This window comes from Myotis lucifugus, unplaced genomic scaffold (genome assembly GCF_000147115.1).
Source record: "Myotis lucifugus unplaced genomic scaffold, Myoluc2.0 scaffold_408, whole genome shotgun sequence".
Lineage (NCBI taxonomy): Eukaryota > Metazoa > Chordata > Mammalia > Chiroptera > Vespertilionidae > Myotis > Myotis lucifugus.
Window position 1 is genome coordinate 650,035 of NW_005871456.1, and position 26,673 is coordinate 676,707.

General features: G+C 49.1%; 1 protein-coding gene across 1 annotated transcript; it reads left to right on the forward strand.

Moving 5' to 3' along the window:
- The first annotated feature begins 702 nt into the window (after positions 1-702).
- Positions 703-6,549, forward strand: LYZL4 (lysozyme like 4). The gene is made up of 4 exons (XM_006102306.1): positions 703-841; positions 962-1,111; positions 2,539-2,617; positions 6,480-6,549. The coding sequence occupies exons 1-4, from the start codon at positions 703-705 to the stop codon at positions 6,547-6,549; spliced, it is 438 nt and encodes a 145-aa protein (XP_006102368.1).
- The last annotated feature ends 20,124 nt before the right edge of the window (positions 6,550-26,673 follow it).

Here is a 26,673-nt window from a genome sequence, read left to right on the forward strand (position 1 = left end):
GTGAGTGTTACTTTCACCTCGATTACAGGTGAGGAAACAGGCACAGAGAGGCCGAGTAACTCCCTGAGCTCGCCCCTGGGATCGCGAAGACCCCAGCCGCTGAGGGTGGAAAGCTGGGATGTGGACCCAGGCCACCTGAGCACATAGATGCTAGGCCCTCCTCAGCAGCGTAGTTGGCGCACTGGTCATGTCTTTCCTTTTCTGTTTTCCAAAATGCATTTAATGACCAAGTTCCACATCCAATAAAGGAGAAGAAAGGATTTCAGCACCCGTAACTAGTGTGAGAGAGAGATGAGTGAGAATGAACCAAGAGGAAGCCATTGGGTTTTGCTGAAGAGAAAGTGTGTGTGTGTGTGTGTGTGTGTGTGTGTGTGTGTGTGTGAGAGAGAGAGAGAGAGAGAGAGAGAGAGGCCTTCAAAAGAGCAATTTCCTTAGAAAACAAGAGGTTAAGAAGAGGGTGGGGCTGCAGGTATCTGAGTTTACAGGAACTTGCAGTGGAGAATTGAGATGGGAAGCCGTGTCGTGGTTAAGCCAGGAGGGACTCCCATTTCTCTGAACACACTGAGTCGCACCCCCCACCCCCACAGTGCCTTCTGTCCCTTCACAGGAGCCCCCGTGCCCCTGGGACTTTGGTAGAAACTATCTGTGACTCGGCCCGCTCACCTGGCCGCTGTTGCCCAGAATTGCAGGAGCCTGGGGAAGATGAAGGCGTCAGCGGTTCTCTCCCTCATTGGCTACCTGGTGGTCCCTAGTGGCGCTGCCATCTTGGGACGCTGTGTGGTGGCCAAGAGGCTCCACGACGGAGGCCTGAGTGGTTTTGAGGGCTACAGCCTTGAAAACTGTGAGTAGGCCCCTCTCAGCCCCCTTCCTCCTCACCCCTTCTCTTTCCGCCCCTTCCCCAAGCACCCCCAACTCCAGCCCTCCTCCGAACCACACACACACCCCTCCTGTTCCATCTTAGGGGTGTGCCTGGCTTACTTTGAGAGCAAGTTCAACCCCGTGGCTGTCTACGAGAACATAGATGGGTTGTACACGGGCTACGGACTCTTTCAGATTCGCAACCCCGACTGGTGCGACAGGGGGAGGAACCGCTGCCACGTGTCCTGCTCGGGTAGGTCCCCTCCCTCCATTCCTCACTGGGGCCCTCAGGGGCACAGCTTTGGGTTCAGAGGTCTGCCTTTAGTGGCCAGAGTTTACAAGTTTGGAGCAGGGAGGAGGAGGGCTTGGCGGGTGGGCCCCTGGGGCACAGGCAGAAAGGAGGGCTGTGAGCCAGGCACAGTGGGAGGCCTAGGGCAGAGCGATGGACACCCGCATCCAGATGGGCAGAGGAGGTGTCTGGTGTTGAGAAGAGGCAGGGAGGAAGCTGCAGGCCTGAGAGCCCACTGAGCCTCACGGGTGAGCGTATATTACCCACACTTGGCACCGCACTCTTTTCGAGGGAACAGAAGCTGCCACTGTGACAGGCAGAAGTGGCCCCTGGGAGGAGGCAGGAGTGGGCCAACCCACAGTGAGCTGGGCCTGCTTAGGAGGGTCCAAGCCCCTGTGGTCAAGAGGAGGCGGTTCCTCAAGATTGACTTGTCCCGTGAGCATTTACTGAGCACTAAGTGCCAGAGGAACTGCATGAGGTCCCAACGGTGGGTGGCGGGGGTGGAGCACCCACCACCAGGGAGGGCACGTCTTTGTCTCCTGCCCCCTGCCAGGTCCTGAATGGTGGGTTCCCGGAGGGGAGCAATGGGAGGTGAGGTTGGAGCCATAGGCAGGCATGTGGGGCAAAGTGAGACTAAGCCAAGGGTTTGGGGTTCTGTTTGACAGGCAACAAGGGGGCCCCAAACGAAAGTTTTGAAGAAAAGCAGACTGGGTTAGGGAAGGGGGAGCCGTAGTGCAGGCCAGAAGGAGGACATCGCTGTGGTCCCAGGTGGGAGGTCTTGGTTTCCACATTCCAAGGAGGGAATGGAAGGATGGTTGACAGCCATGTTGGTTCCTCAGAGGCCCTCTCATACGCTGTTCCTTCTGCCTGGAACAATTTTCCTTCTGTGACTCCCTCAACCCGCTTTCCTTGCCTACGCCTTTAGACATCACTTGGCCCAAATACCCTTTTCCCTGATCCTTCAAGTCTAACAGGTGCCTCCATTCAAGGTGCACCCCCCACCATCCCAGGTACTCCTTGTATTGTAATTGACTACACTCTTTACCCACTTCCAGACGGCAGGCGCCACGGACAGGGATTTATCACGTGGGTCATTCTTTCCCCACTACTTCTTATGTTGCCTAACACAGAATATTCACTGTACGCATATATTTTTAATGAAGATATGGTAAGAATTACAAGAAAAAGTGAATAGATTTAGTCAAAGATGACCACATGCTGCTACCCCCCACCCCCTCCGCCCCCCAGTGCTGTCTGGGAAAAATCTAGGGATAGATGTGTTCTTGGAACCACACGGAAGCCTCTCTGCTGTGAGCACCTGCGCCTTCCCTGACATGCTCTGATGTAGCCACGTGGCAGTTGGGTATCATTGCACTTCATTTTCTCCACAGCTTTACTGAATCCAAATTTAAATAAGACAATCGAGTGTGCCAAGAGAATTGTAAAAGGAAAGCAAGGAATGGGAGCATGGTAAGTGGCCCATCTTTACCTATTCTGTATTAAAGACCTTTACCTTAATTAAGATTTCATCTTACTCTCGGTCTAATTTTGGCTGCACATCTGCAGTCCCAAACTAGTGGGATCCTCCTCGCCAAGGCCACAGAAGGAAGGAGATCATTATCAGCCAAATTGTCTTAAGTTGAACATCCCCCCTTCCCCGCCCCCCGCCCCAGCCGCCACTCAAATCTTGTGTAGGGTTATACAGGATGAGCATCCTTGTAATAAATCTGTGTATATCCCTGATTATTTCTTTCACGTGTATTCCCACAAGGGTTTTTGAATACTTTCAAAGATCCTTGATGCATGTTGTGAAGTGACTGTCCAGCAAGCCTGTACCAATTTACACGAATATTAATAGTTGAGTGAAATACCTGTTGACTACACTCTCACCAATTATAAAACCCTTGCCATTTGAAAGGTGAATAGCAAATTTGTCTTATCTTCTTTGGCGTTTTATGATATCCCCTTAGGGTGTTTTCTATTGGGTTATCTGGCTTTTTCTTATACATTTGTCAGGAGTGATTGAAATTCTGGCCACGGTGCTAGAATGGATGCCGACTCTGTGCTTTTCCAAGCTTCAGCTTCTAAAGCGCTGGGGATGGTCTGCAGAGAGGACCCATGCTCTTGTCATGCAGAAGGCAGCCGGAGGGTCTGTGCTGTTCTCCTGTGGGGCCTACCCCGGTCTCCTGAGCAGGGGCAGCAGTGGAGCAGGGGCAGATCCGCAGGGGGACGTGTTGCACTTGTAGGAGCCTGCGTGGTGTTCCTTCCCATAGCCCACGGGCCCTCTACGCTCTGAAGATCTTGTCCAGTCTCTTGTCCATCTCAGAGGTCAGGGCTTTTGTTTTGAGCTGTTTGCTGTCTCTTTGGGAGCTGAGTTCAGCCAGACATTTTTGCCTCCTTCGTGTCTCCGTATCTCCAGCTTCTAGCTCTGTGCCTGGCACGTCATAGCTGCCCCCTCGGGCCCCTTGAAAGACCAAAGCTGCATTTGAAGCCGTCATACAGAAGCCAGTTTTATTTTTAATTTATAAAAATAAAATAACACAGACATATTTTAAACTGAAAAATGAACGTATCAGCAGCCTCCCGAAGGTCACCCAGTTACCATGTCCCGTGAACCAGAGAAAAACGATCGCAAAGGTATTTCCAAATCCACGCGGCATCCCAGGGCGTGCGCTGACGGCACCCAGCTTTTTTCACGTATGAGCAGAGCTTTCCCATCCTGGCGAACCTCTCCCTAGCACAGTGATGGCGAACCTACGACACGCGTGTCAGAGGTGACACGCGAACTCATTTTTTTGGTTGATTTTTCTTTGTTAAATGGCATTTAAATATATAAAATAAATATCAAAAATATAAGTCTTTGTTTTACTCTGGTTGCAAATATCAAAAAATTTCTATATGTGACACGGCACCAGAGTTACGGTTTTTCAAAATGCTGACACGCCGAGCTCAAAAGGTTCGCCATCACTGGTCTAGCAGCTTCTGCCATCCCTGTGACCACTGCTCGGGGCTCGTCTGCCAGTGAGGTGGTTCCATTTGGTTCCTGCTGCTGTTTCCAACAAGTCTACATGAGCATCTTGCTCTCGGAATTTTTATGTTCTTTCAAGCGTGTTCTATGGAAATCCCTTGCAGAAGACCCGCTGGGACCGCTCGGTGCATTGAAACGTTGGAGACAAATTGTTAAATTGGCTCCAGATAGGGCGTACCTCCAGCTGCACTGCGTGAGGGGGCCGTGTTCCCCCGGCTCATTAGCCTGCAGCATTTCAGCTTGTGTGGTTCTCGGCAGTTGTGGCCTGTAAAATAGCGTTCTGTGTTGCTTTGCATCTTTAAAACGTAAAATAAATTGGGCATCTTTTCAGTCTTTCTTAGCCATTTCCTCTGAGCTACTGATCCATGTTCTTAGCCAGTTTTTCTATTGGGATAACAATGTTTTCTTTTTATTGCTTTTACACATATCCTTCATAAATTAGGGTCATGACACCTTTGTCCATCATATCTTTGTGAACTGTTTTTTTTCCTCAGGTTTGTTCTTTATCTTTTGACTTGACTTATGGTATTTTCATCATCCAGGAGTTTAACATTTTCACAGAATCAAATCCCTCCATCTTTCCTTGTGTGTGTGGCTTGAGTTTTTGTGGGATGTCCTTGTTAGAAAGTTTTCCATGCTCCAAGACCGTAGAGAAATGGAGCCATATTTTCTTCTGTATTAAAACAGTGGCTGGTACAAACTGAATCTCACATTGAGTTTTTGTTAATTCAGTTACAAAATAGAATTGTCATGTTTTCATTCTTAAATTTCGGCCTTCTTGGAATTTATTCGGGTATAAGAAGTGAGGTAGGGATTCCACTTTATATTTTTCAAATGGCTAGTGGAGGGGGGGGTCTCAACACCACGAATCCGTGATTTAATTGTGTTTTAGGTGGGAGTCCCCTTACTAATGGGAGCTGTCTTCTGAGTGTTTAAAATAGCTTGCATACCTCGCCTTGACTTTCCAATGAACTTGGAAGCTTGGCTGACCCTCTGGAGCGAGCACTAATGAGCTGAAACCATCTGTACGGTATAGCGCGCTAAGTAGAGAGATGCTGGGTCAGGCTGATCAAGGCCTTCTCGCTTGCTCAGAATTCCCAGGGACGTGAGCTCTTATTGAGCTAATCAGCAGCCACGTCTTTCCCAAAGCTTAGGTCAGCAGCTCTGCCGAGCTGGGGCAGACAGGAAGGGAGGAGACCAAGACCCCGCATGCCGAAGGGTCTTCTGCAATGCCTGCCCGGATCGGGGAGAGCCTTGAGATTTCTGAGACCCTGTGTGTTTCCCTGCTGCTTTATTATATCCATGAGGGGCAGGAGCCAGAGCCTCCCCTTCGATTCTGGGACCAAGGACCCCGGAGGACTCATGGAGGCCTGCCCGACAGAATTTCTAAAGGCCTGCAGCTGGCCTGGCGACACCCACAGCTTCTGGGTTGGGATTACCGTGGTCGGCAAACTGCGGCTGGAGAGCCACATGCGGCTCTTTGGCCCCTTGAGTGTGGCTCTTCCACAAAATACCACGTGCGGGCGCACGTACAGTGCGATTGAAACTTCGTGGCCCATGCGGAGAAGTTGGTTTTCCGCCTGGGCGAGTCTATTTTGAAGAAGTACTGTTGATATTTGGCTCTGTTGACTAATGAGTTTGCCGACCACTGGGATAGGAGGACCTGGGGTGTGCGGACTGGATCCCTGGAGAACCTGAGCTCTGACTCCCTGACTGTCCTCTCCGCAGGAGCTGGGAATAGGGGGATCACTTCCAGGGGTGCCAGGAGAGAGGTTAGAGAAGCGCAGTGCAGCGGACCTGGGCAGGTGGAGGGGCTGCTAGGAGTTTGGAAGGTGAGGTAAGGCAGGCGCATGGAAAGGTGAAGGAGGCCCTGGCCCAGGGCACAAGGGTTCCCATGTCAGATCTCGGGTCTGCCAAGTGCTCCATGACCCTGCGCCAGTCCCAGAACTCCGATGCTCACCTCAGAGAGGTTAAAAATACCGGCCTTGCAGGGTTGGGAGGAGTCTTTCAGTTCACAGTTCCTCCTCCCCACCTCGCGGTGTGGGATTTATGGAAAGAGGTGTGTTTGTTGCAGGGTTTGGTGGCTCGGGGGTGAGCATGCGAGCATAGGGAGCACCAGCATGTTAGGGTGTGGGGGCGGCAGCCAGAGACACACTTGAGATGCACAAGAGCCTTGAGAAATATGCCCACAGCAGGATTAGCCTGCTCCAGTGCCCCAGGGGCCAGGGCACGGTGTAAAGGGGCCCATGGGGGCTGGATCCCTGGAGAACTTGAGCTCCGACTCCCTGGCGGTCCTCTCCGCAGGCCCTCTTGGACCCTGAACTGCCAGTACTCCGACACCCTGGCGCGGTGGTTGGACGGATGCAAGCTGTAGCTGCCGGGGCGGCCCTCGCCACATTCCCAGCTGAATGTTCTGAATGAAGACGCCTTCCTGTGTGCCGCCTTCACTCAATCCCGCTTGACAGCTCCAGGTGGAAAAGGACAAAAGTTTGCTTCCTTCCAGGGATGCAGGATGCAGAATAAACCAGCCACTTCTTCAACCTGGGCCAGAGGTCTCCACTGGTGTGATTGTTACTATGCTAAGCATCATTTACCATGATTATGACTTATCATTAATTAATCTCAGATGGAGGGTTTGGAGGAAGGAAAGGACCTGGAAAATGAGATGTGTCTATGAATATTAAGTAAAAAAAAAGGAAGAAAAGAGGCAGTGGGAGAAAAGGGGAGTCAAAGAAGAGCGGAGGGGAAGCCTTCGGTCCAGCGCGTAGAGATGCACAGGTGGATGGAGGAGACCACAGAATCCCCTTTGCCCTTCTGTGGAGAGAATCCAGTGACAGTTGCTCTTTCTTATAAAGAGTTAAGTTTTTAAATATATTTTTATTGATTTCAAAGAGGAAGGGAGAGAGAGAGAGAGATACAAACATCAATGGTGAGAGAGAATCATTGATTGGCTGCCTCCTGCACGCCCCATACTGGGGATTGAGCCCCCAACCTGGGCATGTGCCCTGACTGGGAAACAAACCATGACCTCCTGGTTCATAGGTCAATTGATGCTCAACCACTGAGCCACACTGGCCGGGCAAGAGTTACGTTTTTAAAAGTAACACGTACTCGCACTAGAAGAGCTGTGAAAGATACAGAAGCATAAGAAAGGAGCGTCGGCCATGATCCTGGCACCCAAAGACAGCAGTGCCACACTTCAGCGGCACTCCATTTCAGCCCTTCTCTGTAGACGGGTCTTCTTTTTCAGCAGCGCCGTATAAGGCCGTAGGTAGAGTTCCTCTTTTTAGAAAGAAAATCATGGTAACACATTGTTCCCCTACACGTGTTTTGATTTTAAGCAGAAAGGGGTTTATTTCCGAAGCTCAGAGGCCCACAGGGTCTTGCAGAGGAGGGAGCAGCAGGTGTCAGCTCACCGGCCAGAGACAGAAAAGTGGGAGCAGCAACATCGGCTCCCTAGGAGCCAGGGCACCTGCGGGAACCCGAATTCTGATGGGGTTCAGCCCAGTATAGGAGGGAAGGACTGGAGGGCATTGGAAGGGCTCATCTCAGGGGTGTTAGAGACTCTTCAGAATGACATCTCAGTGCCGGTGAACATTCCATGGTGTGAACGCACCGCATTTTATGAACTTTTCCCCACACTGTCAGCGTCTTAGAAACCAGTAGCGGATGCTGGAGTGCGTGTTTGTAGCACTCTTAAAACAACACAAACAGCCTATATTGGGTGAAGAGAATGCAGAGAGTACGGATAGTCATGAAGAAGGAGAGTAAAGACTCCCACCTGCCCCTTAGCAGAAACAAGTTGTTCTCATTGTCGTGCAGCCACGTGGAGAGGACCTGGGCACAGGGATGGGGTGTCCATCACTGTGGGCGCACCCTCCCCACTTCAGGGTGAGCGTGTGCACGTTCTCGTCCTTCCACACACGGACTGCTACCGGGCATACGGTTTTGCAGCTTGTGTCAGTTAATGTTTTGTGGTCTTAATAGTCTATGTCGGATTCTAGTGCTGTTTTTAACGACTGCGCAGTATCCGTTTATGTGGACAAACTATCATGTACATAACCGTCTGTTAGTCTCTTCAATCCAGACAAAAACTCAGCCGCACAAGCGAGTCGTGGCCACCCAGAAGGCAGGCGGGACCCTTCTTTTAGTTATCCTTTGGCCACTTTCAGAAAGGAGCAGAAAGAGCTCTGAGTTAGAATTGCAGGGGCTGAACTTCTGCTCGAGTTCGCTAACGACTGACCAGCCTGCTCGGTTGGTTTCGTGGTCCTCCCCGCTCTCTAGATAAAAGGCGGTCACGGCATGAACTGGACAGTGAAATGCTGCTGGCGGGGCACTTGCTGTTGAGGCCAACGAGACGCGCTTGAGACCGTGAGGCAACTTCCTTATTGAGCTGGGTGGGTCCCGAAGTGATAATGCCCCTGCCTTCCACCTGGCCTGGCCGTACCCCAGACATTAATGCAGCCTGCAATTGACGTGCGCCCCGGCCCCTCAGGGGGCCACCCAGCGTGCTGCCGCCTCCTTCCAGCCCATTACTTCGGCGGCGGCTCATCGTGTCCTCTAATGGCCACTTGTGTCAACATGGGGGTGAGGCTCAAGGACAGAGCAAATGTTAGTGTATTGATTGGAACGGCCTCTCTGGGGTTTCCCCACATCTTCTCCTGACGAGGCCTCAAACCCACTGATAACGGGCGTTCCTGCTAGCACTCATTCTGGGCCCAGATCTCCCCGTCTCGTTTACAGAATGATCAAAGCCAGATTAAGAAATCTCAACAACTCCTGTCACTATTACTTCTATCACCAGCAGCTACCACATGAACTCAAATTGTACACATATTAACATACAATATTTTCAAACCTTGAGTAAACCTTACAAGATGGGTATGAATCATAACCATGACTCAGGTGGAGAAACTGAGGTTTGGAGGGACTAATTAACCTGGCTTTACTGCAGTCTGATGAGTGAGGGAGATGGATTGGTATCTACACAAAACCTATAGTTCCTCCACACAGCTCCCTCCGAACCCTGGGACAATATCAGTGCTAATTCTCCATTCTACCCATTGGGTAGAAAGTTGGGTCTGCAGCTTTTTCTTTTTAAAGTATGTTTTTACTGATTTAGAGAGAGAGGAAGGGAGAGGGAGAGAGAGAAACATCAATGGGAAACATTGATTGGCTGCCTCCTGCATGCCTACTACTGGGGATCTAGCCTGCAACCCAGGCATGTGCCCTGACTGGGAATTGAACCGTGAGCTCCTGGTTCGTAGGTTGATGCTCAACAACTGAGCCACACTGGCCAAGCCTGAAGCCTCCTTCTTGCTCTTCCTCCTGTTAATACCTATTCCTTCCTCACCCTTGTTTTCACTGTGAGAGCTGCCGCCATCCCCCTACACCAAGCATGTCAAACTTGTGGCCCTTGTTTATTTGGCCCGTGTTAGCCTTTGAGTTTGACATCCTTGCCCTACACTGTGCATAAGATAGACATAAGTGCAGATCTACAACAATCAAGTTTTGTGTCTCACTCTTGCTTACAGATGTGATATTGATTATGAAGTTGTGCTTTTTTTTTTTAACCAGAAAAGATAAACAAACGGTTTATAATCCATTTCCCTCCAATAGATGTGTATCTTTCATTGTGTGTTCCTCCCTACCCCCTACCTGACCAGAATGCACATACACTTGCATAAAGCAACGGGCTGTATCTATCAGGAGAGAACATGCGATTGTCAAATAAACAAATTCATAAACAAATTTGGGCTGAGTTAGGGTCATTTTAGGGAGGAGGTTTAGAGCAGGGACCTTGCCATTCAGTAGACCTGGGTTCCAGTTTCAGCCCATGACTCACTAGCGGTGGAAGCCCCTGAAGTTGGTCGCTTTTCTAGCCTCAGTTTCCTGATCTATAAAAACAAGGGAGAGGGAGAGAGGAAAATTGGGAAAGTAATGATTGGGGATATATGAGGATTAAGTGAGACGTACATAGTGCATTATTATCCTAAACAGTTTATGAGTTCTAGCTAGTACTATCTCCCTGATAGCAATAATAATTTCCTTGACAATTAAACATCATTACAACCCAAAAACTTGAATAAAGTAAAAGCCTGGTGAAGGATGATTTGTCCAAGACTCTCTCTTCCCTGGACCAAAAGATCTCTCTCTCTCACACACACACACACACACACACACACACACACACACACACAATGTCTACATTGTCTGTCGGCTGTGGGCTAATTTAGTGCATTCAGTGATTAAGGAGTATCTTTCTAACACTTTGTTGAGCAAGGAAGAGAGAAACGTATCAGCCCCTGGGACATCAGACAAGCAGTCTCTAAATATTTGCTTTGCTGTTGGTAAAAGACGGTGGATATCCTACCTGGGGCGCCATTCCCCGGTACACAGTAGGTGACCCATATGTGTCCTCTGAATTTGGATCTGTTTTCTTATTCCTTCCAGAATGCAGTTGGCTAGTTCTGTTTTGCTACCACTGACACTTTTGAAAGCTTCCAAGAGCTTGTTAGGGCACAGTGTAATCCCAGAGGCATTCCTTTTCCTTCCCGGAGAGCTGCGGCGGCGTTCAGCTATACGTGCCCTAGAATAAGCCCAAAGCTGAGCGTAATCCTTGTGGATTCTAGCAGAAGCCAGTGACCAGAAATCAGCCTTCCGAAGCTTCTCCCACCGGGTGTTCTGAAAGGCAAATGTAAATAACGCTTCCTGTGTCTACTTGTTTGGGCAAAGGCGGATTTATTTCTGTAGAATTTTATATTCTACAGGGATCGGCACCCAGTGAAAGGGGACTTGACAAAGAAGTCTGTAAATCAATCGCGTAAGCTTTCCCCTGAAGCTTGGTCTTTAAAATACTTGTTGTTTTGGGTCACTTTTTTTTGTCATTTTTGGCTAGATTTTCCTTCCAGAAAGCTCCAATTTATTATCCCAGCAATAAATTCTGGCTCCTTTCAGATGCACTGTCATTTCAATGTTGGTTTTCATTTTTTTTCCAGCTTCTTTCAAAGTTCAGAATCATTTTTAAGCCAGCTGGCTTTGATCACTCTACACCACCAACAAAGAATACAGCCAACCCCTCTTTTCCTCTTTGTTTTTAAATGAAATTCTTAAGTACTCTCTTGGTTTAGTCAATTTGTTAAAAAACTTTCTTTAAATGAATTAAGAGAGATTGAAATACTGAAATCTGACAAAGACAAATTTAAGATTTTATCTCGGTTTTGGAGTAGGCACTTAAAAAGAGGGTCAAGGACAGGAAAGTTCCAACATTGGTTATTGTATCAGTTAGCTCTTGCCACAATAATGCTGCATAACAAACTATCCAGACCTCAGTGGGCTCCAACAGTAAGCATTTATTTTTCTTTCTTATGTCTGTAGGTCATTGGATCTAAGCTGGGCTCAACAGGACTTGCCTAGAGTTCACAGTTAGGTTTAATACTGCTCCATTAAATTTTCCATTTTTCTGGAACCACTGAGCTACCCTTGGGTGCTCTTCTTAAAAAAGCACAACCTCACAAGCATATTTCAAGCCTCTGCTCATGTCACATCTGCTAGCATCCCATTGGTCATAGCCAATAACACAGCTAAATACAAAGTTGAAGAGCAGAGAACACACCAACCATGAGGTCAAAAATAAGTCACATGACCTAGCCCAACATCAGTGGATCAGGGCAGTACACACCTCCTATGGAGGTGTGAGGTGGAAGTGAATACTTACTAAACAGTCATCTTTAACCAACGCACTCTGGAAGCTCCAGGAAAAGTAAATCCTACAGTGAGCAGAGGGTACATTGTGTCACTTTCCAGGCCTCGGCCTTAAGAAATTGGCAACTCACACTTTCTTTTCCATGGAGTGCTTGCTTTGGGACCCAGACGCCATGTTGAGGGGAAACCCAAACTGCCCATGGAGAGGCTCATGTAGAGAGGAACCCACAACCAGCACCATCTCAGCAACATGTCTGAGCCCTTTGGCAAGTGGATCCTCCCGCCTCAATCCAGTTGTCCCAGGTGATGCCACATGGAGCAGAGACAACCTGTCTCTACTGAGCCTGGCCCCGGTTGCAGATTTGTGAGCAAAACAGATGCTTGCTGTTGGCATAAGCTGCTCAATGTGGAGTGGCTGGATATGCAACAATAGATGAATGGAGCAGCCAGCTAGAGGTGTTTTTGTTGTTTCGTTTTTTTCTGTTGTTTACAACCAGAAGAGCAGTAGCACAGAGATTAAACATTTAGATCTGGATTCAGGTTGTCCTGGTCCAAATCCGGTCTCGCCACTTGCTAGGTGTGATTTTTGGGCAAGTTGTGACATCTCTCTGCACTTCAATTTTCTCACTTGTGAAATGAGGCGAGATAAAGAAAAACAACCATTTTCATCTGGTTGCTGTGAGAATTGAGTGAGATTGTTCATGCAAAGTATCTAGCGTAGTCTAGCACAGTGAGCACCAAGTGTGCTAGCCACTCTCACTAATGCACAAATGAGCGTTAGGAACGGGCTATAAGGTACCAGAGCTGTATGTGTGGAACCAGCCGAGTTGAGCTGGGGTGGGATGAAGTGAGAGTCCCCTGACCCCAGTATGGGATGCTGGTGAGCCTTTTACATGGAGGGACAAACACAGTCCATTAATCTACCTCTTGTTGTCAACTTGAAGTCAGCCCATGTGGCCCATGATGAAGCACTTGGGGCAACTCAGCAAAAGGCCAGAGTACTTCAGGGGTTGAAGATCATCTAGAGACCTTAGTACAGTCTCCAGAAAGGGACAAGCTCCGGGTAAGCTGACTCGGCCACCTGAATACTGACTGACAACGACAGAACAGATACACAAGTTTGGCAACAGATATATTACTTGCTGCTGGTGCCCTAAGGCCACTGGGTCAAATAATCATACCTTGATTAGTTTCAGAGGCCACAGTCTCTGCTGCCCTTGAATAAATGCCCTGATGAACATGCTAGGTCCCTGGGACAGAGATGCCTGGGAGAAACCCAAGGAGACAGGCTGCTGACTTTGCACCTATCCTGCCACCCTGGGACCCTGCCACCCTGGGACCAGCTTACAAATCCCGCATGGATGAGCCCTCATGGGTTTTGTCTGCACTGCGTGTTTCCACCTCTGTGACCGTTCCTGACAGCTCTAGGGGAGAACCCAATCGAGGCTGAATCTATCACATTCTCTGACCTTGAACTGAAGGACCTAGACCTTGGGTTGCTGAGTCATGGTCACGCCAGTACACCCGAGAGGCGGTCAGCAAACCTGCTGCCAAGTCCACAGACCTGCCCTTGCCCCTGCCCTTCTCCAGCCTTGGGTGGGCTGGCTTTCCTTTTTACTCTGTGGCTTCCAGCAGTGTGACACCGCAAGTGCTGCTTTCTGTTTAAGCTAGCCAGAACGGGCTCCTCTTGTTGGCCAACCTAATAAACTTAATATAAGGGAGATTAAAACAAAAACAAAACAGCAAAAGATTTACCATGGGCACGCGCTGAGGGTTCAAAGAGATGTTAAGGCGTCAAGGTGACCAGCCCTGTGCTGCACCACGTAGGTCATGAGTAGGCTTGACACCTACATTGTCTCCCTTCCCTGCTCCTGCTCTTGGCCCTGTGCTCAGAGACGCACCCAGGACCACAAGAAGCCAGACTGCTCTGCGGCATCGTCCTATTGCCTCAGGGGCCGGCAGCCCTCCGCCCAGCGCATCTACATGCTAATGCAATTTCTGAGCATGATATATTGTAAGCGTGGCTACAAATCCTGGGTGATTTATTATTGTCCCCTAGTTCTATAGATCAGAGACAATTTTTATAAGTTCTTGCATTTGCTGAACAATTTAATATGCCATTGTCTAGGCAACAGAATTTTCCTCAATTAGATTTTAAGGCTAATATGGGGAGGAACTTTCCCCCTTCCTCTCCAACAATATTAGGAAAGGCCATAAGTCCTGATCAAGAGCAGAATTTGCCGGTGCCTCTCGGGGAACTTCAAACCTGATTGTCTTTGGCAGCAGGACTGCATCCGACCTTCTGATGTCCTGTTGAGGCACCTGAGGCTGCCAGTGGGAAGAACCCAAGTCTCAATAGAGTCTGGGTACTGGCCATGCAGAGAGGCCCCCATCAGGGGATGCTGACCTTGGAGAATGAGTCACTCTTCAGCCACATAAGCGCAGAAATTCAATCTTTTCATGCCCCGAGTTATTGGATGCTTGAATAAACATAACCACCGAGGGACCCGAGAACAAACCAGAAGGAAAATTTACTAATTCCAAGCAGTCTGGAGTGTCACACCAGTGGGGTGAGCACATTTTCTTCCCAGAGGCACCGCTCCCCTGGAAGCCAAGGTATCGGAAGGTGGCATGGTGAACATGAACTTGGCAGGCAGGGCTATCACTGTGTCATGGGTACTTGGAATGGCTGCAGCTCCTCCTGGGCAGGGGGAGGGCAGGCCCCGCTCAGGTGTAACCGCAGACCTCCTTCAGGCTTCCCTGGTTCATGAGCGTCCATCCGGGGACTACCATCTCCAGTGAAGGGCTGGGGCTTGTCCTTGGGCTTCTGTTCTATTGGTCATGAGCTGATTCCTGGCTTAACTCTCAGGAGACTCCTCATTCCCTCCTCCTCAGACTCTGGGGGTCTCTTTCAGTCACCTTGATGCGGGCAGGTCTTGGTTTTGACGGGACTTGAGGGCGGGGCGGAGGAGGAGTTAGGTGACTCAGGTTGTAGTTTGGTGACAAGCTGGGGGACAGTGTCCTTCCGAGCTCAGCAATAGTTGCTGTTTACGAGTGCTGTCCAGGGACCTTTGAATCATTAGCTCATTTAGTGCTCCCAATGCTCCTATGAGTAAAGTCCTAGTGTATTTCCCAATTGGCTGAATGGCAACTTTGAAAAATTTCCTTGTTTTGTGTAAGTATTTAGTTCTCGTTTACCGGTTTTCATTTTGCCTTTAAAACAGCAAGCGGAAGCCCAGTGAGTCTTGTTCCATTTCCTGCTGCCGCCACGGGAGCCAAAGGGTGGAGAGAGGGGAGAGCGGGGAAGAAGGAAGTGTAATATATTCTTTAATAAGGAGGATTCTTATGAACATATCCTTCATTCATGTTTTCTTGGTCATAAGGATAACAAATTTTTACGAGTCTCCATAACAAAGAGCACAGTCTCATGAATGTATTCTCCTATGCGCCCCCCACCCCCCACCCCCCTTGATCTTCAGCTGCAGCAGCTGGGAGCTGGGGGAGACAATAGTCGAATATTCAGTAAAATCCTGTTATGGAGACAAGATGAAAGCTGGTTGATGAGAACAGAATACTTCAAAGCCTCAAGTGATTTGGTGGATTGTTCATTTGGCAGCCGGGCTCTCAGCACGCTGGGTGAACTGGCCATTGAGTTGGCTTTGGCTAACTGTCTAGGTGCCTGAATGACCTGGAGTCCTCTGCCAGATGAGGAAGCAGAGGCCGGAGAAGTCGAGGCAGTTGTCTGAGGTCACAACACTAAGCGTTAGAGCCACAATTTGACAAGGCTTGTCTGAAGGAGAGCCGGTGTCTTCAGCCCTCCAGCAGGGTTAGCGCACAGGAGAGAGGACAGGACATGACGCAGGATGGTTTCCTGGTGTCTCCGAAGAACTGAATCGGGGTAAGCTGATGTGCAAGTAACAAAAGCTCAAATGCTGACAGAAGTCAGGAAGGTGAGAACACAATTGAGGGGCTGCAAAGGAATTAGAAAAATCTAATTTACTCTAAGAAAAAACACAATGTAAAGGGCCACTTGGCACTAATGACAGGGACGCAATAGGGACAGGCGAGGACTGTGGTGCACTGACGGAGTCACCATCAGGGTTGGAGACCTGATTTTTCAAGAAAAGTTGTACTTTGGCCCTAACTGGCTTGGCTCAGTTGGCCTGCGGACTGAAAGGTCCGGGGTTCGATTCCGGTCAAGGGCATGTACCTTGGTTTCGGGCACATACCCAGTAGGGCATGTGCAGGAGGCAGCTGATTGATGTTTCTCTCCCATTGACGTTTCTAACTCTCTATCCCTCTCCCTTCCTCTCTGTAAAAAATCAATAAAATGTATATATTTTTTAAAAAAGGAAAAGTTGTACTTTGATATCCAATCTCTCAAGATGTAAGTGTAACATCAAAAGATCCTGTAGAGTGAGGTACTGCTCACTAACCACCTTGGTGGGTCAGACACAGTACTCACCGCACAGCCCCTCCCTGAGGTGGGCGCTGTCATTACTCCTGAACAAATGAGAGACCAGAAGCCACAGGGCCAAGAAGTGGCAGAGCCAAGACTGGAACTCAGATCTTCCCGGCTCCAAAAGTCCTGCCTGTTCCATCCCATGATATGCTCCTGGCTCCTTGCATGGTGCATCTCCCCTCCCTGATCAAGCCTTGACTATCAGGACAGAAGTGCGCATGACTGACCAGTTACTGCGACATCAGTCACTGCCACAAGAGCATGAAATTGTCATCCGGGAACCGAGTGTACTGAGACAGCTGGCTCCAGCCCACAGAGGCGGGCAGCACTATTATTTTAAGAATCCTCCTGGGCACAGAACAGCAGCCTTCATGTCTGTGGAGTTTGGCACAGGGATGGTGCTGCCCTCCCCATCCATGGGCTGTGTAGGAAGACCCAATGGGAAAACCCAGTGTGGACCCTCTCTGGTCTGCTGCTCCTCGTGAGAAATAGAGGACTGACAGTCTGGAGATCCGGCTTCTAATTCTCACCCATCCCTTTATTGTCTGCGTGAACTTGGCTCCTCGCTCCCCCACACTGGACCTTGGTTTCATGGGTTACAGGTATCAGACCTATGAGCACAGGCGGTCCCATCAAGTGCAGCAGGAAGGGGCTGACCCCAGACCCGTGGCTGACCCCAGACCCAGCTTCATCCTTGAACAGGGCAGATAAGATAATCTCCAGGTCCTATCTCAGAATCAAGGGAAACATTCATTGGCTAAAAATATAGGGTGTGCCCCCCCCAAAAAAACAAAACATTTATACACAAACTTTGAATAATTGTAAAGGCAGTGTTTATTAAAAAAAACATTTTATTTTCAAAATTGAGCTATCAGCTGGGACACCCTGTACTATATTTTATTGTGTGCTTGTTCTAACCCAAGATCCTAGAAAAGATGGACATTTGTTTATGCCTGCATTCACATAACCAACTACTCTTTAGAGAATACCTTTGGTCTAGACCTTGAGCGTGGCATCACGGATACAGAAATAGGTAATATGAGGCCCTTGGCCTTGAGTGTCAGGAAATGCCACTGGAAAGCGATGAACAGGAATGAGTAAGACTGAAAAGAGCTTGGGCTGTCTCTGCTTCCCCTGAGTGGTGGCCTCCATGAGTCCCTGTAGGGAATAAACCACAGCAGCTTATCGAGAAAGGTCTGCTCCATCTGGACAAGGGCCAACTGCTGTGGGCCACATTGCAGAGGGGAGAGGGGACTCCCAGAAAAATCAGGGAAGGCTTCATAGAGGAAGTGATGTTGAGTGGAGCCTTGAAAGGTGCACAGGACCTCAGCAGTTGGAGATGGGAAGATGATGTTCCAGGCAGAGCAAATGTCTGCAGTCCCCCAGACATTGTCCAGGGCAAACCTGTTTCAGCTGGATGCAGCAGAGGCTGTGTGAGAAGAAAAGGAAGGTGGGGGCGGGGGGTAAATGACCACTCTGATCATATGAGAAAGCTTCTGAAATCAGGCCAAGGAGCAGGCCATTCTGTCGAGGAGACTTGGTGGATGAGCTCTACCAATCAGGGTCCTGGGTTACAAACCACAGAAATCAATTCCAAATAACGGTAATCACGAGAAGAATCTGTTAGGATATGATAAAGCTCACAGAATTGAAGGAGGGGCTGCCCAACCAGACTTCAGAAACTACAGGACATCTAGAAGGGAAGAGTGGTAGGGAGTCATGAACGGTGAATTATGCAGCTATTGCTACAATAAAGCTGCTTAACAAATAGTCCTTGACTCTTGGTGACAACAACCTTTTCTTTGTCCTTGTTCGTGGGCCTGGGGGTTGGCTGGGATGGCCCTAGTTTAGGCTACACCAAGTTCAGGTGTATGATACATGCCTCCTCAATTCTCCTTGGACCAGTGGCTCCCTGGGGCTTATTGTTTCGTAACAGAAGGCAGAGGAGCAAGCCAAACCACAGAAGAACTTTTAAGGCCTCTGCTCCTGTCCTGTCCAGTAATATTCCATTGGCCAGAGCAAGTCCCATGGAGAAACAAAAGGAAAAATAAGAGGGTGGGAATTCATGAGGAATGTGTGTGTGTGTGTGTGTGTGTGTGTGTGTGTGTGTGTGTGGGTGTGTGTGTGGGGGGGGTTGTTTCAAGAAAAAATACTGTAACTACTAAAGAGGGACAGTTTGCCAGTAGGATTCAGCACCGGAGGCCAGCCAGCCAGAGCCCCCACCCTCCTCAGAACCTCAGTGACTCGGGCTTTCCCCACCTCTGGCCACGAATCTCCTAAGGACGGAGGTAGAGCACCCTGGAGATGTCAGTATTGCCCCCTGGCCTCACAGCGAGTGGTCTTGCACATTCCTGCTCAGATCCAAACATCAAACTGAAGCCCCGGGTTGCAGCCTTCATGCCCAAAGTTTGAAGTGATAGCTTGGGCCCTGTGGGCCCCCCACTACTGACAACTGGGGAGCAGCAGGGATTCCAAGAGACTAAGCTGTCTGTCTCAGATCACTCCGGGGTTGAGGGGAAGAGGAGTTGAAACCTTTCTACACCCACGTTGAAAGCATTCAGCTTCTTATCACTCCTCAGGGTGGGGAGTGAAGCTTCGAGATGAGGCCGTACCTGAAGCACCCCCCCACCCCTAACTCTGCATCCCGGCTCCGGACCCTGGGCTTCCTCTGGGAGGACCTCTTGGCTATTGCATCTCACTAGGGGACAGCTCTCTCGTTCAAAGCCAGCACTTTTCATTCCAACTCCTGATTTTTCTCTCCTGAAGCCTATGTGTCTATAAGCAGAGCCCTGGTTGCTAGGTGATGTCCTCCCGGCTGGTTCTGGAAGCAGCAGAGGCAGAGATGAGCCGAAGAGATCTGAAGCTTCCCCTTTAAAGACAAAAATATGAAGCCTAAAAGAGGAAATGAGACCCTACATTAATTGGAGGCTTATATAACAGCCAGACACGGTTCTCACGTCCTCCCCGCCACCCTGCCAAGACCAGCGGGATATATTTAAATGTATTTTTCAAAATAGGGGGAAAAGTAGGAAGCTGAACTGATAAATATAGTTGGCTCTTCTGATTGGGAGAGGAAACTTCTAATTACGTCTTTTTTCTGAGCTGCATCAATCAGACCTACACCTTCATTAGCCTCTGAGTCACTAGTGGGACTTATTGAAACAATTAGATCTGCAAGAACTGCAGCCATCAGCATGGCGACAGCTGTGCCGGGGATTTAAACTTCTCATTAAAATTGAAGGGAGGCTCTTGCAAATCAATAAGGAATAGGGGAACATTCCAAGAGAAAAATGAGCAAAGATCGTGAATAGGCAATTCACAAAAGAACCCCAAATGGCCAATAAACAAATGAAAAAAAAATTCCCAAACTTATTAGCAACTGAGGAAATACATAAAAACCATAATGAGAAAGCATTTTTTAAATCTAAGGGTGAGTATTTTTAAAGGACAATATATAAGATGAACAAATATGCAGTAAATGCTATTTTTATACACTGTTGGTTGGAATAAGGTTATTATTATTTTTGCTAATCCTCATCTCAGGATATTTTTCCCTTGATTTTTAGAGAGAGAGGGAAAGACAGAGAGAAATAGCGATGGGAGAGAAACACATCAATTGGTTGCCTCCTGCACATGCCCTGACCAGAGCCTGGCCGGCGGGGAGCCTGCAACCGAGGTACCTGCCTTTGACCAGAATTGAACCCGGGAGGGACCCTTGGGTCTGCAGACCGATGCTCTATCCACTGAGCCAAACCAGCTAGGGCATGGAACGAGGTTAGAGAAGACCTTACCAGAGAGTAATTGTGCCACAGACGTGTATAAACACATACGCATCTCTTGGCCAAGCAATATGGTGTCTTTATTTGCAAAGATATTTATCCAGCATTATTTATAAAAAGGGAGAAATTTGAAAAAATATCTATCTAATCATGGGCTCTTTGTTAAGCACCCCTGTGAGTTCAATGCAGCGCCCTGGGGCTCCCAGCACGGACGCGGAAACTGCAGCCGCTACAAACCGAAAGGTTCCTCGTGGTTCAGCTCTGGACGCCAGGCTGCCTGGTGGAATATGGGCTCTCTCCTTGGCTAATGAGTGACTCTGTGCAGATGGGGCGCCTTTTCTGGGCCTCGGTTTCCTCGTCTGTTAAGTGGAGATGAGAACAGCGCCTACCTCTTGACGCTTGTGAGGCTGTGAATGCGGTGTGCCTGGTGGTGTGAGAATCAGTAACTAGTAGTGTTATGCCCAGATTTCAAAATCCCCAAAGACAGACCACCAGGGAGCCGAGTCCGATGCAAAAGCAAAGAGTCATTTATTCAAACTAGCTAGTTTGGTCCCTCTGCCTCCCTCACTGACACAGTGGAGTGACAGGAAGCAAGAGAGCCCGGAGTCTTGGAAGAACAAAGAATTTATAGGGCTTGGGTCAGGGGGTGGGGGCTCACTCGGACCACTGATTTGGCCGATTCCGGTTGGCTGAGTGAGGGCCGGGGGCTAATGACGCAAGGGCAGGGTGCAGCTAGAGTCTGGTTACACAAAGACAGGAGGTGGCTAGCATACTTTTGGCCTTGGGCTAGTTTCCTTTCATTCCTATTGGCTGAGATAAGGGCTGGCTGAGCAACTGATACATTCTATGGCTTTTGCTTGAAGAGGAGTTAGGAACACGGTTATCAGCCCTGTTCTGTCCTTTCAGTAGCTCCCATTAGCCCTCACTGGGGACTGCAGGGCCCCTTTTTTAAAAAAAAAATATTTTATTGATTTTTTACAGAGAAGAAGGGAGAGGGATAGAGAGCCAGAATCATCGATGAGAGAGAAACATCGATCAGCTGCCTCCTGCACGCGCCCCACTGGGGATGTGCCCGCAACCAAGGTACATGCCCTTGACTGGAATCGAACCTGGGACCCTTCAGTCCGCAGGCTGACGCTCTATCCACTGAGCCAAACCAGTCAGGGCTGCAGGGGCCTTTTATATCTGTGACTTCTGTAATAAAGACATTGCTCCTTTTTCGATTAGAGACAGGAGCACTGTAAGCTCACCCTGTCCTGAGCGCTGTGCCTGGCAGGACCCAGGACAGAACAGGCGCACACGTCCCAGGGCATTCAGCGGCTCCCATCCTGGAAGCCAGCCGAGCCTTAGAAATTCTGCATCAAGAACGCCCTCCATACCCGGCCTGGACGGAAGGGCTCCCTGCGGGCACCTTACTCGCTATTCATACTGGATGGCTCAGCTGCTCCCTGCCCCTCCTTCGCCTGGCTGTGCTCCCACCCTGCTCCAGACTCGGCCCTCCTCCCCAGCCCCGGGAGGTTTTCTGGATGACATTGGCTTGTTGACGTTGAACAGCTTTTGACTCGCGTACACCATAGGTCAGTGGTTCTCAATCTTGGCTGCACATTAGAATCACCTGGGAATCTTCTTAAAATCCTGATTTCTGGGCCTCATCCTCTGGAAATTCTGTTTCTTTGCTACTAATGTTGTGGCCCCACCCCATAACAAAGAAACAGAATTTCTGGAGGATGAGGCCCAGAAATCAGGATTTTAAAAAGATTCCCAGGTGATTCTAATGTGCAGCCAAGGTTGAGAACCACTGCCATAGGTGATGCTGTGTGCTCTGTAGGACACCACTTTGGAAGACCGTATTGTCCAATTGACCCTTTCGTTCAAGGTCTCACCTACCAGATAAGGCCAGGCCAAGGCTCCCTGGTGGTCTAGTGGATATAATTCAGAGAGGGCAAGGCCAAGGCTAAGATCTGCCTGGTTTGGTCAGTAAAGATACAAGCCACTTTAGATTCTGACAATGTCCCTTGCGCAGACAGGGGAAGGAAGTGTGCTGAAGGTGCCAGCTCCCATGACCCCTGTCTCACACGCCAGAAAGGACCACAGTGACACAGAAGGGGCTGATGCCTGCCATGCAAACTGTGGGCTCCCGGCTGAGGAGCCCGTGCGGCTGCAGCTGAACGCTGGTATATTCCGCAGCCGTGGTCCGAGTCCAGGGGCCACGGGGGTGGAGCAGAAGGCCCCGGGCCTTATCAGAGCCTGGAAGGTGTGAGAAACTTTTCTGTGACCACCTCCCAGGGGAGATAGGAGGCGAGTGGGAGATGGCCTCGCGGCAACTTCTCACAACCTCCCATCCTGTGTGCTGACAGGGTCACAGGACGTTCTGCCAAGACCAGATTGGCCGTGGCTCAAGCCTTCGCCGCTGTGGGCACATCCAAGGCCACCATGACCCACGGTGGAGCTGGACTGTTGAGGGAAGGTGATGGCGGTCTGAATGTCCCACCGGAAATGATCTGTGGGATGGCCCTACGGCACTGCATGAACCTTGAGTTCCCCATCAACCGTTCATCTGACGCAGCAGCAACGATGAATAATCCCTGCCCGAGTCGACTGTTTTCATGGTGCTGGCGAAACGGCGTGTTCTGTCTGCAGTCCATCTACACCCGTTAGCTGGCCTTCTTCCATGAAGCAAGCTTTCCCTCAGCAATTGGGGCTCTCTGGTTTCTCCTACTGAATGTGTGGGGTTAGTGCTTGATTTTTACAACTGCATTTCCAACTTTTTGTTATTAAAAATATTAAGATACCCAGAAAAGTTGAAAGAACATGGTCTCTGTCTGCCGAGACCAGTCTTGGGTGCCAGTGTTCCCGGAAGAGGAGGCCGCGGGAGGAGGAAGCAGCCGGATAAGTGTACCCTTGCTGAGCTATGACAAACCGCTGGGCACACGGCTTGGGGCCTGGAATGAAACTAGAAAACCATTAATTTAGCTAATCTGCTAATTAAGCTAATTGTCTGAACAGAGCTTTTTGGTGTAGTCATCAAAAAGAGGGGGAATGAGCACAAAGACAATGAGACCTTTTGCTTTTTCATTCATGTCTTAATCATCACTTCAAGTCTCCCCGCCTGGTTGCTGTAATTACAGGCTCTTGTGAAGCTGGTTCCCCAGAGGACGCGGAGTTCAGGTCCCTGCTCTGCGGGAAGCCGCCCGGTCCTCTCAGGAGCTGGAGTCGGGGACGCCTCTCTTCCCTTTGCGGGCCCAGATTCACTCGGTGCCTTTAGATCAGGAGATGGACATTTCAGAACACACGGGACAGGGACTCGGGAAAGGGCCCTCCCTCCCTGCACAACGGGGCAGAAGTCAAATTGTGGTGGATAAACGTGGTGCCAGAGTGGGGGCCACCAGGGCTAGACACCCTTGTCCCCTACAGTGTTCATCTGAGCCCTACAGAGCAGAGGGGGCCTGAGTGCCCTGGGACCCTTGGTGAGAGGCCCGCTGGTGGGTGGTGATGGAGAACTAGACAGAATGGACACCTCAGCTGTCCCCACACCCATTGACAAGACCATGTCTCCACGGTGCTGTGGAGTGGAAGACCCTTACCACTTCTGGGCACGGTATCGGCCTGACTTCCATCAGCCATCTCTGTTACAGAGTCCCCGGACCTGCATGCGGGAGGGAGTGGGAGGAGCCAGGGAATTACGCAATGGCTGACAGGTGTGACTACCCTGGTTTCCTAATCGGCCACATCTCAGATTTCTTCTCAAGATTATGCTCCAGGTTCATGGGTTGATGCTCAACCACTTGGTGCCATGGAACGTCACTGGTTCCGGCCTCTGCCCCCAGCATCATCCCCGTCTCAGGAAATGACAGGAAATGGTCAACTGTCTCCCCAACTCCCACAGCCCCAGGCTCCAGGCTTGCTCCTTGGCCTCCAGACACCGCAGTCAATAGAAACAGGTTTTCCCTTTAGCACAACTGGGGCAGACTGACACTTTAAAGCCTTTTTCTAAAAACAAAGGGGAAAAGGGAATAAACTCTTGAAACACAAACATGAGAATAATTAGTGACATACTCAAGTTTAGATCTTAATGCTAAACATCCAGTAGAAGCAGCAAAAAAGCTAATTGGAGTCCTGGGATTTTTCTGCTTGGAACAACCCTGAGGCGCTGTCCTGGCTATAGATCCTCATCCTCCCGGCCTGGATCTGCCCATATCTGAACGCCTGGGACCCCATGAGCTCCCTCAGTCCTAGTCTGAGGGTCTCAGCCAGGAATTCCCAGTCTTCCCTTCACTTGGGAAGGCTTCAGAGATGGTGGCTTATCCGTGAAGAGTCCTTGGGATCCTCAAGTCATTCTCTCCACAGTGTGGCAGGAAAGTGTGCAGGGAAGGGAGGGGCAGTTCTAGGCAAGAGTTGAGTGCGCACTTGTACCAGGTCAACACCAGGCAGGGTTGAGTGGGGCTCCTCGCCTCCTGGGGGATGGCTGCTTCCACAGCTGCTTTTAATTTTTGCTAAGAAACCCAGGGGACTGTAGAATATCAGGTGATAACCCAGGTGGAGTTCCTGCCTTCAGCCTCGCCCTTGGACCTGAGGCCCTGAAGATAAGCCTGCCTCTTATCACAGATTCGTTTTTACTGTCTTGCAGGCACTGGACAGCAGCTGTTAGTAGGTGGTGGTTGAGCTGAGCATTGATTTTGCTTTGGAGGAGCCACAGTCCCTGCGGTGTGCACATGACATCTTCATCCATAATGCCTGAGGCTGGACACCCGAAGTGCACACTCATGCGGTGGCCGGTGGGAGCCGATGATCCGTACAGGAAAAACAAGGAACATTCTCTCCTGTAAGAGTTAGCATTTATCATCACTCGCTCTTTGTCATCGTCCAAGGCTTTTATTCCTATGCAATTTTCTACCTTTCAGAGCTTCGTGGTTAGAAATGAATCAAATCCAGCTCATCATACCAGCCGGGAGCAGCGTCCACCCAGGGATTCAGAGGATGGGCGTGCGGTGTGGTGGGGAGAGTCCTGGTGAAGCAATGGGAAGATCCAGGCCTGTCTGCAATTTTCTGAGCGTGCATATATATGTATGTGTGTGTGTTTATGCATGTGTGTGTGTGCATGTGTGTGTGAATGTGTGTGTACGCATGATACGCATATGGGATAATATACGACCACCTCTTATTTTAAAGTCGTTTCCCTCTGAGGGCAGAAAACTTTTACATTCACTAATCAAAGACAATTCTATCTCTTCTAGTTTGAATGTCCCTTTTGCATAAATATTCAGCTAATGCTGAGTTCAAACTTCCTCTCTGAAATGCTGCTCACCTCTCAAAGGATTATTCCTACCCCTTTCCCTTCCCAAGGGAACACATATGAAAACCACATGGAGCTACCACTGAACGCCCCCTAGGGTGGGGGGAATCAAAATGACATAATAACAAGTGTGGGTGAGGATGTGGAAAAACGGAAACGCTGATGCAGTGCTGATGGGAATATAAATTGATGCGCCCATGATGGAAAACAGTCCAGCAGTTCCTCAGAAGGTTAAACATAGAATCACCATCTGACCCAGAAACTTCACTCCTAGGGATCTACCCAAGGGAAAAGAAAACACAGGTCCACACAAAAACTCATATGCAAATGTTTACGGCAACAGTATTCACAACAGCCCAAACCAGAAACAACTCAAATGTCCCCTGACTAATGAATGGACAAATAACGTGTCATATATCCACGTTTAAAATATTGGAAATATCCTAAATAATAGGAAATATTATTAGTCAATCAAGAGACATAAAATACTGATAGATGCTACTGTATGGATGATTCTGGAAAACCTTATGTTAAGTGGAAGAAGACAGTCACAAAAGACCATATACTGTATGATTTCATTTATATGAAATGTCCCAAATAAGCAAATCAGTAGAAACAGGAAGTAGATTGGTGATTGTCTAAGGCTGGGGGTGAGAGTTGGGGGGAAATGGGGAATGACTGCTAAAGGATGTAGGGTTTTGGATGATGAAAATGTTTCAGATTGACTGTGATGATGGTTGCATAGCTCTGTGTGTATACTAAAAAACCACTAGCCTACACAAGTGGATGAACTTTTAAGGTGGTGAACTGTTTAAGATGTGAATTGTATATCAAGAAAGTTCTTACCAAAAACAAAATCTAGAAAATAATAGAGTTTCTCTCTCTCCTCTGATGTTAAGTTGGCAGAACAAAAACTTGAAATTGCTCATGGTCAAATTTGCCTATTTCTGAATGAAGCCAACACCCAAGAGGAAAGAAAGAGAAAATTTCCTGCAGATGTTATTTGAGCCCCTGATTCAGCCAGGCCTGGAGCCATATTCTCTCTGGACTTTCTGGTTATGTGAACCAATGAATGCCTTTGTTTTGTTTAATACATTTTAATTTGAGCTCCTCTCACAACTAAAAATATCCCGACTTCTCTAGCAAGATGGGCAGCCTGGTTTCATAGGATTTGCTTGGTTTTCAATCCAACTCTACTTTGGAACGTGCCTTCCAGAACTTTCTCAGCTACATAAACCTGTGTGGGTAAGAGGTGCCCAA